Source organism: Staurois parvus, unplaced genomic scaffold, assembly GCF_062004578.1.
Source record: "Staurois parvus isolate SC_StPar_1 unplaced genomic scaffold, SC_StPar_1.0 ptg000283l, whole genome shotgun sequence".
NCBI classification, from domain to species: Eukaryota; Metazoa; Chordata; class Amphibia; order Anura; family Ranidae; genus Staurois; species Staurois parvus.
Genome location: NW_028318079.1, coordinates 7,034,715 through 7,048,856, shown reverse-complemented (window position 1 = coordinate 7,048,856; position 14,142 = coordinate 7,034,715). Strand labels below are relative to the sequence as shown.

The 14,142-nt window shown below is 43.5% G+C and overlaps 1 protein-coding gene across 1 annotated transcript in view; it reads left to right on the top strand.

Annotated features, from left to right (window-relative positions):
• The window catches only part of CRELD1 (CRELD disulfide isomerase 1), a 33,870-nt gene that overhangs the window by 1,137 nt on the left and 18,591 nt on the right, over positions 1–14,142 (top strand). The window contains exons 2-7 of the mRNA XM_089682063.1: positions 3,539–3,691; positions 6,389–6,471; positions 8,871–8,981; positions 10,705–10,796; positions 10,883–11,059; positions 12,505–12,600. Of these exons, the coding sequence (XP_089538189.1) occupies positions 3,560–3,691; positions 6,389–6,471; positions 8,871–8,981; positions 10,705–10,796; positions 10,883–11,059; positions 12,505–12,600 (691 nt within the window). The 5' untranslated portion in view covers positions 3,539–3,559. The remainder of the gene's footprint in view (positions 1–3,538; positions 3,692–6,388; positions 6,472–8,870; positions 8,982–10,704; positions 10,797–10,882; positions 11,060–12,504; positions 12,601–14,142) is intronic.

Below are 14,142 nucleotides of genomic sequence, written 5' to 3'. Positions count from 1 at the left end.
GAGCGACGTACAGAAATTCATGATGCGCTGAAATGCATGACGCACCCGTCCCAGCTGACACTGACAGCTGCCTGCACAGAAAAGTGTTACAGTGTGAACATGATGCTGAAAGATACACTGATCAGCCACTGACAGGTAAAGTGAATAAAATTGATTATCTGCTTGAAAGCAGAAAAAATGGGCAAGTGTGAGAATTAGCGTGACCTTAACGAGGGCCAGATTGTAATGTGTAGACCAGTGGGCTCCAAACCTCCCACTGATGCCAACGATGGGGGGGGGGCTATTCCTCCCACTGACGCCAACGATGGGGGGGGGGGGGAAACTATTCCTCCCACTGACGCCAACGATGGGGGGGGGGGAACTATTCCTCCCACTGATGCCAACGATGGGGGGGGGGAACTATTCCTCCCACTAACGCCAACGATGGGGGGGGGGTAAACTATTCCTCCCACTGACGCCAACGATGGGGGGGGGGGGGAACTATTCCTCCCACTGACGCCAACGATGGGGGGGGGAACTATTCCTCCCACTGACGCCAACGATGGGGGGGGGGACTATTCCTCCCACTGGCGCCAACGATGGGGGGGACGGGGGGACTATTCCTCCCACTGATGCCAACGATTAGGGGGAGCTATTCCTCCCACTGACGCCAATGATAAGGTATAGTTTGCTCCAACACTAGGACATTTTATACTTCCACTAGCCAAATTCTGGACCCCCCAATGCCTAAAGGACTGTAAACTGGCCCTTTGTTTAGAAAGTTTGGAGACTTCTGGTCTATACGACTAGATTAGAGCAAATCCAAAACCACAGCTCTTGTGGGATGTTCTTGGCCTGCAGTGATCAAGACCAACCAAAAGTCGTCCAAGAAAGGAAAACCAGAGAACCAGCAACGGGGTCATGGGCGGCCAAGGCTCACTGATGCCTGTGGGGAGAAAAAACTGACCTGTGTAGTCCGATCCAATAGATCAAGTAGATCTCAATATGGAGAATATGGAGGCCAAGTGAAAACATCAAAAAAATCAAGCATCTCTGGGATGTGCTGGAAAAAACAAGTCCAGTCCATGAAGGCCCTACCTCTCAACTTACAGTTCTTGAAGGATCTTCTACTCTTGTCTTGGTGCCAGAGATGGATGCCTCCATCGAAGGCCTTAATATTGTGGCTGACTGGTGTAAGTTCATAGTTTTGTGAAGTAACTCCAAATATCCTGGCTACCCCTCTGGGCCTTGCTGCACGTAGTGGCCAAGATATCTTATAATGCTTTTGTAGAGGTCAGTACACTGCAACACTCAGCCCGGAGTGAGTATCCATCATAATTCTTGCAATGGCAAGCACCCACTGGTCCGCATGACCACACTGACCAATGAGAAGAACATCTAAGGCTTCTTCCTCCGATAAGGTGTCCCAGAAGAAAGAAGCGCTTCCCATTGGTCAGTGTGGTCATGTGGCCTTATGATGGATACTCACTCTGAGGCACCACGGACCATCATGACTGCTTTGTGCAGCAGGGTCCCAAGGGGTGGCCAGGATATCAGGAGTTGGTTCACCCTTTCATTTTTCATGAATAGGTGAACTTTTCTGATGTAAGGAGGGGACTCTGTTGGGGTCATAGATTTGGTAGATCTGAGATTCTTCAGCAGTTGGAGGTGCAGGTGGGGAGACTTTTTGCTTGGAGATAATGATGGGATCAAGGCCATGAACAATGGCAATGAGATCTCACCCCAGACCCCCCTATAGGAAGCCAGCAAGTAGCAGCCTCCGGCTGTATCTGAAATATCAGTTTTGGGCAGAATAATCCTTTGTGTACATAAGCAATGGTCTCTGCATGTTGGCATACCAGGCACCTAGTCATCCTGTGCCGGCTCATGGTGGACAGCTGTCAGTCTGGTCCCTTCGTACTCTGCTTTCCTAATAAATACTTAAGTAGCAATTTACATCTCTCCATCTGCTTCCCCTGGGACCTTGGGCTGCCCTCACCCAGCAATCAGCAGCACAGGACTCAGTCAGGATAATGAAACACACAGCTAATCCCTGATTGTATGTGATGTCTATTCATAGGAAAAGAATGTGAAATCTAGAAAATAGAAGAGTTTTGGCACTGTCCTGCCCATGTTCTCACATAATAGTATAAGAATGTAATGGATACAAAGTGTCCATATTCTTTTTTAGGGTTGCACCGATGTGGGCATCGGTGCTGATACTAAGCGTTTGCAGGAGTTATCTGTACTCGTGCAAATGCACCGATACCGGAAGTGACGTCGGCTGACACTGAAGGCTTGGTTGGTCTATAGGCGGCAGTGCAGTGATGGTGCCATCGCTGAGTGCCTGGAGAGCAAAGGAGCCCCAGGCTTATACTGCATTGGTGCCTCCCCACCACTCTCAAGACCTAAATGCTGGAAATGATGGATGTGAGGTCATATCTGGCTGTGGGAATGGTGGCTGCTTTCTCTGTCAAGGCAGCTTCCACAGCTTGGAACTTATTTCATTGAAGTGGGTTGTGGTGTCCGCCTCTGCGGAGTCTGCTCTGTCATATACCTGCTCATTGGCTACTGGAGGAAGGAGAGCAGAAGAGACACTAAGTCTTCCCTGTCTTCTGACATCTCTCAACCTGCTTTGTCTGTATGAGCATCTGCTTACTAGGTGTCTGTGGACATCTGCTATCTGGGTGTATGGTGTGTATGGGCATCTATCTGGGTGTATGGAGTGCATGGGCATCTGCCATCTGGGTGCATGGGCATCTGCCATCTGGGTGCATGGGCATCTGCCATCTGGGTGCATGGTGTGCATGGGCATCTGCCATCTGGATTCATGGTGTGCATGGGCATCTGCCATCTGGGTGTATGGTGTGCATGGGCATCTGCTATCTGGGTGTGTGATGTGTATTGGCATCTATCTGGGTGCATGGGCATCTTCTATCTGGGTGTATGGAGTGTATGGGTAGGGGTTGACAAATCCCAGGTGCCAGGTCACCATGGCGACTAGAAGTTGTGTCCCGGTGCCTGGGCGTTTGCCAGCCTATTTGCTGTTTGGTCTGCGTAATGTGTCCACTGGAAACCCGGACACATTATTCAGACTCGAATGTGGCTCGCAGTGGGGCATGGCAGGAGGGTAAGGGGAGGCGGCGGCGGCAGCACCCGACCTGTGAATTGGAGGCAATGTGGATCGGGGTTGCGAGCTGTGATCCTGAACCGGAACATGCAGCTGGTGATGGAACCAGCAGGAAGGTGTGAGGTTTATGTAAGGGTTTGCAACCACTTTAAGGGGGAGAAGTGTGAGTGTCGGCCAGTGATGTACGCCGGGCTGGCTGAGAAAAGCAGAGAGCTCAGCAGGGCATGCCAGAATCTAAAACGCTTCAGCAAGCTTAGGTCTTCAGTGTGTAGGAGTTTGGTTGTGTGAGCAATGGGACAGGCAAGTATGGTTTGTGGGGATGCCTTTTTTTATCTATTTCTAGTAGCGATACAATCGCCTCAACAGCCTTTTAAGCACTCAATATCTCACATTGTGTTTTTGTTTTCTATTTTGTGTGTTGTGATGCAGTTCATTGCTGTTGACTCAAAGATGGATCGTCGGTCAGGACTGATGGGATTCTTTGTTGGGACGTTGTTCTTTCTTCTGGTACTGTCCAACATCAGCGCTGCAAAGCAAGAGCCGTGCATGACTTGTATGAACCTGGTCAACAATTTCGTTAGGGTGAGAAACTCCATATGTTCAGCTCACTCTTTATATATACATATATAATATACGGTGCATTCAGAAAGTATTCAGACCCCCTTCGCTTTGTTCATTGTTATATTGCAGCCTGATACTATAGTTGTTTAAATTAATTCTTTTGCTCATGAATTTACACTTAGTACCCCAAAATGACAAAGTAAAAACAGAATTTTAGAAACATTTGCAAATTTATGCAAAAGGAAAAACTGAAATATCACATTGGTTATAGCATTGAGACCCTTTGCAACAACACTTACCACCGGTTCACATCTGTGCGGGCCGCGTTTTGCACGGGCACAAGAGCCCATTCATTTGAATGGACTCCCGTGACACTCAGGGTAGAAGTCCCTGCACTTCTTTGGAAAACGCAGCCCGCACGGGAACCTCGGTTCCCAGTGCAGATGCATTTTCCAGTGCGGGCGGCGTGCCATTAGAACTAATGGAACCCGCCCTCGGGTCTGCATTTCTCTGTGTGGGTGGTGCGGCTGCACGGATGTTCGTGCGGATCCGCAGCGGCACCACCCGCACAGATGTGAACCTAGGGTTAACTCAGGTTCCTCCAGTTTCCATTTATCGTTGCTGAGATGTTTCTTCACCTTGATTGGAGTCCACCTGTGGTAAATTAAGATTTGCTGCACAGAGATTGCTGGGATTATGCCTGATCATCCTTGTGCAGTCCACACATGGGTAGAATTCTGAACAAATTTTCTTTAGAAAATCTGAAATGTTGTGCGTTTTGTAATCCGATGATGCCACCATTGATTTTGCAATTCGACCAACCATTCCTTTTTAATTTCACCTCTTGTTGCTACAGAAAAGAATTTTCGTGGCCAAGAATTTTCTTTTCTTTCCAGGTCACAGCTCACGCTCCTTTCTTTTTCGATTACGTTTCTCACCGATTCTACCATCATCGATTTTAGAAATGCTTTAATTTTTCAAAAAATTCCCAGCATGCCCGATCACTCAAATTCGATGGTCGCTCGAAAATCGGCCATTGCTGTGGCCCAATAATGGTGCGAAATTCGAATGAAAATTTGTAAAAAATATTTTCAAAAGAAAATTTCGGAATTCGACCCTTTTATGGCCAGCTATAGTATTTCATTTTGTATTTCCAGGATTATAGGAAGTGTAAAGCTGGCCATAAACTGGTTAAAATTTGTCCAGTTCAGAAGGAACCGGCCTAATTTCAATCTCTATGGGCAGGCTGGTTGTACTGAAGTCGATCTATCGACTCATCTATTGTTGGTGGGGTGCTGCACCATTTTTACAGTATCCTATAAAGAGAGATACATTTATGTGTTTGTGAAATTCATACAGCTATCTATTTTTTGCCTTGTTTCAGAAGTGAGCACAGAGATTTGCATGACTGGTTGAGCTATGCACCACCTCATATATTTATCATTCTTAACCTCTTCACACCGGCCGCACGCAAATGCGCGGTCTCCCGGTGTCTGGGCCTAGACGCCAAGCGGCCGCACATTTGCACTCTATTAAAAAAGGACATATGTGCTGAGAGCGTGCGCCCTGCGCGCTCCCAGCACACATGTCCGGTACTCATGGTCCCGATCTCCCCTTTCGAACGGGACCTTTCCCGATCCTGTGACGGCGTGTCACAGTGGTCACATGACCCTAAACCCCCGCATTCTGGCTTCTGAAATTTTTAACCACTTCCTGTCCGGACACTTTTACCCCCGTCCTGTCCAGGGCAATTTTCAGCTTTCAGCGCTATCACACTTTGAATGAGAATTGCGCGGTCATGCAATACTGTACCCATATGAATTTTTTACCATTTTTTTGAGACAGATAAAGCTTTATTTTGGTGGTATTTATTCACCGCTGGGATTTTTATTTTTTTTACTATGTAAATGAAAAAGTCCAAATATTTTGAAAAAAATGTTTTGTTTTTTTTTTTAATAAAATTTTGCAAATAAATAATATTTCATCATAAATCTTGGCCAAAATTTATTCAGTTATTTTTTTAGTAGAAAAAAAAATCCAAATTAGTTTATAACCAAAAATTATAATTTTTAAACATTGTTTTTTACATTTTTATTTTATTTTTTTTATATTTTTATTTATTTTTTTTTACATACTGTCACCCTAGCAGTACAGTGTCACCATGGTGACACTGTACTACTTGTGGGGGTGATGAAGATTTTTTTTTTTACACTGATTGCTTTTACACCCATATAGGGTGTAAAAGCAATCATTTCTCTTTCTCACTGTCTGCATTCTTGCAGTCATTGAGAAGTACTGAGTGAGCTGTGATTGGTCACAGCTTGTCACATGGTACAAGGCTGTTGTGAATAGCCTTGTACCATGTGACCTCTGTGATCATTCACAGATTTCACACGTAGTAAGCAATGATGTCACAAGTGACATCTTGCTTGCTACTTTGCATGTGATCACTGATTCGCCAATCAGTGATCACATGATCGGGACCTCGTACAGAGGTCCCATCCGACGATCGGTGTTTCACTGTGTCCGGAGGACACAGCGGACACCGGATCGCGGTGGTGCGCGCTCCCAGGTAGCACGCACAGATAGAAAAGGCGGATGGCAAGAGGTTAAAGGGCCGTGAGGCGCCGTCGTGAAGGGGTTAATTTTGCAGGCACTGTTTTATAAGTGAACATTGCATGCTGTATATCAATTAAATTGTATGACCTTCTGCTTTAGGGCATTGAGAAGACTGCTGGACATAACTTTGGTGGAGGCAACACAGCCTGGGAGGAGGAAAAGCTGGCCAAATATGAATTCAGGTATATCAGGACCTTCGAATAGAAGTAAAGCACACCAATTAATTTTATAGGCAATAAAAAGTAGCCATGTGAAACAAGTTTCTTGATTGGCCAGTCCAGCTGATATTGCCAACAAGCAATAATTTGAAGGCCAGGCTTTTTTGGTTTTGACTAGGTGGTCTAGTTACTATTAGGTTGTTGGCAGATAACTAAAGTGGACTTTTCAGTAGCTTTCTAAATGTATTTATATATCGCTGTCAATTTACGCAGCGCTTCTCATATATATTGTACATTTACATCAGTCCCTAACCCTTAAGGGGTGTACAATTTTTAAGGTCCCTAACTCACATTCATACATACACATACTAGGGACCATTTAGACAGGAGCCAATTAACCTACCAGCATGTCTTGCCTACCAGCGTGTGGGATTCAAACCGGCGACCATAGCGCTGCTACGCAAAAGTTCTAACCACTTAGCCACTGTAAGCCTGGGTTCACACTGATGCGGTGCAGAATTCACAGCGTTCTCTGTGCAAATTCAGAATCGGGTGTGTATGTTAACGACACCCCGAATTCTGTCCGCAAACCGCGGTGTGATGTGTGTAGAATCGGATCGCATGTGTGTGAATACCCATGCAATCCGAGTCTACTGCGGACCCAAAAAAGGGTCCTGCACCTTTTTGGTGCGGATGCAGTATGATTTCAGCCATGGCTCAAATCGCACCGCACACAATTCGCATGTGATTTGCACAGATATGCGGTGCAGTTCCTGTGCGAATCACATGCGATGCACCGCATGAGTGTGAACCCAGCCTCAATCTGCATAAATTCCTGACCTGTTACAATATACAGAAGTAGCATAAAAAAGATCAATTTTTTAGCATTAAAGAGCTGTCCTTGAGCTCCAGGCTCATACCTTTTCTTAGGTTGAAATGAGACCATCATTTTGCTGCAAGCAAAAGGAAGCATTTCCTTAGTCTCCTCTCCTCCTAGGTATCAGACTTTACTTTGTAACAATCACAATGTGAGAGGCTTCAGAGGGATCTGATCTATAAGACAGCCAAGAACTGTCAGCCATCTCTGAGCTGGCATCTCTGCCCTGGAAGTAGATGGTGACCTTTTAATGATTCTTTAACAAATATTGCTGTCAGCGTCTGGAGAGAAAAGCAGATGAAGGCATTGTTAGGGGAAGTACTAAGAGATGAAATAAACATTTGGAATTGTCAGTTAACATACACCTAAAGGTAAAACTTTGGGGAGCGATTAGAATATTAATATAAAAGGAAGCTAGCAGCTTGATCTTCCCCACTGAATGAGTTCATTAATCCAGATGTGGTACAAAATACAAAGTTTACGCGTTTCGGCACTTAGTCTTCATTTATATTCAGAGGGATTAGAATACCTGTCAGGTTTTTTTTTTTTGCTGTCTATGCCCCCATTAGGGAAATCCACTCTCTCTACTTGCCCTGTTTACCATTAGTATCGAAAGTTAAAGTAAAAGAGACCCAACTGTTGGGCTGTCCCCAGAAAAGTAAAACGGGAAATCTTCCAATGGGGACACTAGTTCTGGTGACCTGGGGGTCCCCAAGGAATTCCCTTAATTTGCAGGAATGTCCTCTCAACTCTTGTTTGGTTATGGGACAGGAAGTGATGGGAAATCTCCACAATGAGAAACAGATGGTGGGGGAAGGCTGACTGGGGTTATAACCCTCCTTTCTCTATCTAAAATGGGAGGGAGGGGATGTTTTGCCTATATTTCTGCTTAAAAATTCTCAGGAATTTATGCAGTTAGCATACAAAATATAACTGTTGCAAGATCCATTTTAACATTGGGACTAGAAAAACTGATGGAGTTATTTACTAAAACTGGAGAGTGCAAAATCTGCTGCAGCTCTGCATAGAAACCAATCAGCTTCCAGGTTGTATTGCCAAAGGTTTATTGAACAAGCTGATTGGCTACCGTGCACCGCTGCACCAGATTCTGAGTGCTCTAGTTTTAGTAAATCTCCCCCTAATGCAGGTCATCGACGGGGCATTTATCGGCCGAATTTTTGTCGTTAGTGGGGCAATGTCGTTTTTTGCTGATCTTCTCGTTTCTTTTTATCGGTCATGCTGGAAAATCCGTGAAAAGCGAACGATTTTCGTCAGCGTTGGTGGCAGCATCCATGACAACAACGACCGATTTTTCGTTTATCGGCAGACAATTCGACCAATTTTTTTTTTTGGTTATCGGCTGACAATTCGGCCGATAAATGGCCCGTCTATGGCCTGCATTAATGTTAATGTTTCTCATAACGATCAATTTTTTTTTTTTGATCTTTATGACCTCCTAGAATTAGCAAGCTGCTGGTTTGGCCTTTTATCTCGAATAGATAAGAATTTTGTCTGTTGTGACTTCTTGTGATTTTGTCTTTGTCAGTGAGACGCGCCTGGTGGAGGTGATAGAAAGTGCTTGTGATAATTCCGACTTTGAGTGTAACAAAATGCTGGAGCAGAATGAGGAGCACCTGGAGTCTTGGTGGTTCAAGAGGTGAGGATCATTATCTTGGGGAAGCGTGAAGGAGCGATCAGTGGGATATGCACTGGTCAGGATATTTTATTGTTTTCTGTTGAACGAACAGATTATCAGATTAATTGGGGACGTAACCACCAGTCCCCACCCCAGAGGGGCAATCTTTTGTTCCTAATACACTGCTCTAGTCACCTTCTTGGGCTGTTTTTGTTAGAAGCTAATTAAAGCACACCTCCAGCTAACACCTGCCCTCCCCATTTTTTTTTTTTTTTTATGGCCCTGCTTACTTGAAGGTGGTATGTGCACTTTTCAGATATTCACCCATCCAGTGGATCCAGCGTTGTCCCGCTGAGATCCTCTCATGTCCTGTCACTGCTTTGCCCATGTTCTCTCTGACATCATCGAGAGGCCCATTGGCCCTGGTTATCATGCTGGCCCCACTTGGTTATCATGCTGATCCTGTGTTTTCATCATCTTCTTATGCCTCGTACACACTATAAGAAAGTTGTACGGAAATTTTCATACGAGGACCGATCGTCCGATAATCGGATCGTTAGTACACAGCTTTTGAGAGCCGATCACAACAATTCGTATGACTATATCCGAAGGGACAGGCGCAAAGATTTTTTTCGTATGATACCAGATCGTACGATTTTTGTTTAATAAGTACAGTAGTCCTCTGAAAATACAATACAAATACAACACAATACATGACATCTCTTTTGAAATTCTTTTTTTTTCATAGAAGAATTTTCATATCTTTTGTAACCTTTTCACTTTCGATGTGAGACTAGCAGGCGAACAAAAACGGCCAATCGTTCGTCAGATATTCTCAACGTGTGTACGGGGCGTTAGTCCCTGGTCCAGAACAAAATGGGCAGATAGAGAATTCTGACTTTTACCATCTTTGCTTGTTACATACCAATCTGGTGATACAGACTGCATTAAAGCCAGACTCACCCAGGCAACTAGCATTTAGTACAAAATCCACAAAGGCAGCCTATGTACTTATATCTGTACTTGTATATAGATTTCCTTTAAAGGGTGTTTAAATCCAAACCAGAAATTTCATATATTGCACCTTACCAGTCCTTGTGGTGACTACACTAGTTTTTATTTAAGCTTTTTTTTTCCCTCTTTATCTTCTCTTGGTTATCTTGCCAGTAACACATTTCCGGTACTAGGGTGGCAACACTTACTTCTCCACTGTATCTATGGCAGGAACCATGGTTTGTACACTAGGCTGCTGTTCTGATTTGGACTACAAACACATCCTCCTCTTTTATCTTCATTGCATAGGGGGGCGGAGTGGGGGGATTTGTAGTTTACAGAAGGTAGATTGGAATGAACATACCATTGTGAATTTAGCTCACAGGAGGTGGAAGAACACTGAATTTTTGGCAAGATCAACAGGTATTTTCTGTACTTGCTAAATTTGTTCTTGGGCTGAAAAAAAAAATTAATGAAGCCACCACTGTAAGAGATGGAATGCTGCAGTGTATTAACATTTTTGTTCTTTGGTTTGGATATTTTTTTTTTTTTCTTTAATATGGATAATGCCTGGCAGTGTGAGCAAGCCATTAACCTGACTTGCCTTTTTCCTACCTTCTCTACCTTTTTTTTTTGTTGGGTTTTTTTTGTTGGGTTTTTTTCTATTGGGTTTTTTTTGTTTGGTTTTTTTTGCTTTTGTTGTTTTTATGTTTGTTTTTTTTTTTAATTTTCTTCACCATATGATTTTCAGACCGAAGAATCCCAATAACCTCTTTGAGTGGCTTTGTATGGAAACTCTGAAGTTGTGCTGCCCTCCAGGCACCTTTGGCACCAATTGTACACGTGAGTAGTTGTCGTTACAAGTGGCTTGTATCCTGAAGAATATACATTTCTCTTGACTGGCAATGATTTTCCTCCTCTCACTACAGCTTGCCCAGGGGGCACAGAGAAACCCTGCAGCGGACACGGTAAATGCGATGGCTCTGGGACACGTTCCGGCACAGGAACCTGTGATTGTTATCCTTCTTATGGCGGCTCGCTCTGCCAGGACTGCGCTGTCGGTTATTACGAGCAATCCCGAAACGAGAGCCACCTGGTATGTTCGGGTATGTAAAGGGAAGATAAAGTGTGTTCACTCCCAGCTATTACCTGCCTGTTTTTATCTTAAAGCAGAACTCTAGGCAAAAACTACTTTACATGTCCTTGTTGCTGATTTCCTACCTTCACTGAATGTCATACATCTTCTGCATCGCTCAGTAGTTGTTCTAAAATAGCCCATTAATTTTCAAATCAAACTGCTAATTTTCTTTGGTTTCTTGTTTGTAAGACCAGTGGCTGCTATGCCTCCTGTTCCCCCAGCCACTGATCTTGGCACATCCCTTCTGTAGTTATTTCTCCAGGGATCAGTGATGTAACTCAACCCCACTTGCAGCGCTGGGTGGGTGTACCAAGACTCTGACACATTGAACATGTACAGGCCTAGTGTACTCACCCACATTCACTACAATTCCCTGCAGATGATGGGAACTGTAGTTTCCTTTTTCTGCAGAGAGAGTGGAGAGGATATGATATAATCCCTGCTGTTACACCTCCTCCTTGGCAGAGCAGATGCTGTCATTTTTTGAATCCGGGCTCATTCACACCATACATGCGTGAAAACTGATGGAAACTGACGCACAGATTTCACTTGCAGAGACAACAGTTTTCATGCACGCTCTAATGAGTTTTATACACTTTGCCAATTCTTACGCAGAAAAAAATCTGCACGTGATACTAGTGTTGTGGTGTGAACAGGGCACATAGAGATCAATTGATTTTGTTGTGCCCTTGCAGAACGTGTGCAGAAAAACTGACGGCTCTGTACCATGGTGTGAACGAGCCCTTACAGAGATTAGGTATTGAAAATTCATTTACTTCTCTCCTAAGTGGTAAGGATTTTCAAAATTTGTGTGTGGGGTGGTGGGGGGGGGGTGTTGTCTCTCCCAGAGTTCTTCTTCTTTAAGTGAATGTTTATTAAATTTCTCTATTATGGTCAGGTCTAAAAATTGCTCATTTTTTTTTTTCCCCACTTCATGGGTGGTGTTAATTTACTGAGATTGGAAAAGCAAGAATTTAGAGCAGCTGTGCATGGCAACTAATCGGCTTCAGTCTTTCATTTCTAAAGCTCAACTAAACACACATATATATATATATATATATATATATATATATATATATATATATATTATTTATTTATTTTTAAATCTTCTTGCTGTGCTATCTGCTAACGAGAACATCACTGCTGGATAGCCATTATTATCTGTCCACGTCACCCAGGCAGCAACAAGGGCACCTGAAGAAGAGCCCTTGTCTACAGTGACCACAGAATTTAGATGCATCAAATGGGCTTTTGGGTTATTTTCAAATGAACGATTACTTGGGAAGGGGGGTTGGGTTGTTTAATGAGTTCAGCGTTAAAACAAAAAAGTCTGTACTCTGTGTATTGGTCTCCACTAGGAGCACCATTCTCTGTGAATCTGTTGCTGAGCTGCCTTTATTTTTTCTTAAACAGAGTGCTACAAGGCATGCAGCAAGTGTCTGGGTCCTGAGGAAGATCAGTGCCTCTTGTGCAAGAAGGGCTGGATGCTGCATGAAAAGAAATGTATTGGTAAGTACTGGGGATGGGAGGTATCCATGCCCACATTTAACCACTTCAAGTCCGGACACTTTTACCTCCTTTCTGTCCAGGCCAATTTTCAGCTTTCAGCGCTATCACACATTGAATAACAATTGCGCGGTCATGCAACACTGTACCCATATGAATTTTTTTGTATTTTTTTGAGACCGATAAAGCTCTATTTTGGCGGTATTTATTGACCACTGGGATTTTTATTTTTTTTGCTATATAAATGAAAATGTCCAAAAATTTAAAGTGTTTTTCTTATACAGTTTTGAAAATTAATACTATTTAATCATAAATCTTGGCCAAAATTTATTCAGTTATCTTTTTAGTAAAAAACAACATAACCCAAATTAGTTTATAACCAAAAATTATTATTTTTTGAATTTTTTTTTTTACACTTTTATTTTGTTTTATATTACTGTTTTTTTTTTGTTTTTTTTTCTTGTTTTAACATACTGTCACCCAAGTAGTACAGTGCCACCATGTACTACTTGTTGGGGTGTGATGAAGATTATTTTTTTTTTTTACACTGATTGCTTTTACCCCCATAAAGGCTGTAAAAGCAATCATTTCTCCTTCTCTCTGGCTGCATTCTTGCACCCATTGAAAAATACTGTGTGAGCTGTGATTGGTCACAGCCTGTCACATGGTACAAGGCTGTTGTGAATAGGCTTGTACCATGTGACCTCTGTGATCGTTCACAGATTTCACACATAGTAAGCAATGATGTCCGAAGTGACATCTTGCTTACTACTCTGCATGTGATCACTGATTGGCCAATCGGTGATCACATGATCGGAACCTCGCACAGAGGTCTCTTACAGCGATCTGTGTTCCACTGCGCACTCACAGGGAGCGTGAACAAGCAGGGGGCAGGGAGGCTGTTTATAAACGGCCACCCGCCCCTGCACTGCCACCTTCTGGCCGTTTATATACAACGGCTGGACGGGGAGTGGTTAAAGTATATGTATACACTCACCTTGTAGCTGGGATAGCTGTGTACCAATCACAGCATCACAAATGTAATCAAGCTGTCATGAATGGAAACCCATTCATTACAGTTTGCTTTCTTACATATGTGATCGCTATGATTCGTAATCGTGATCCCATGATATCCTGGCTGCTCATAGCAGCCGGGTACAGAGCACCGTGATTGGCCACGGGATCGCGTTTCTGATGCATGTGCTGGGCGACATACCGGTAAAAAGCAGGAGAAATCTTCAGCAATACAGCCTCTTGCTGACATCCTCCAAATCTCCCCTGTAAATAAATACATATAACTTGAGGGATAGCTCTAGGCAAATGACAGGTTTCTGCATTTAGTCCTTAATAGTGAATAGATTATCAATTCTGTTTTTTGGTGTTTTTGTCAACCTGTGAGCTGCAGCATTTTGCCATTATGTCTTTAATCCTGAAATGACCATTTTATACATTCAAACCTCTCCCCTTTCTCTTCGGCATCCTATTTCTAGCTTTCATTGCATGCACTTTTACAAAAATTGTGCTTTGCTTGCAAACTTGAAAAGC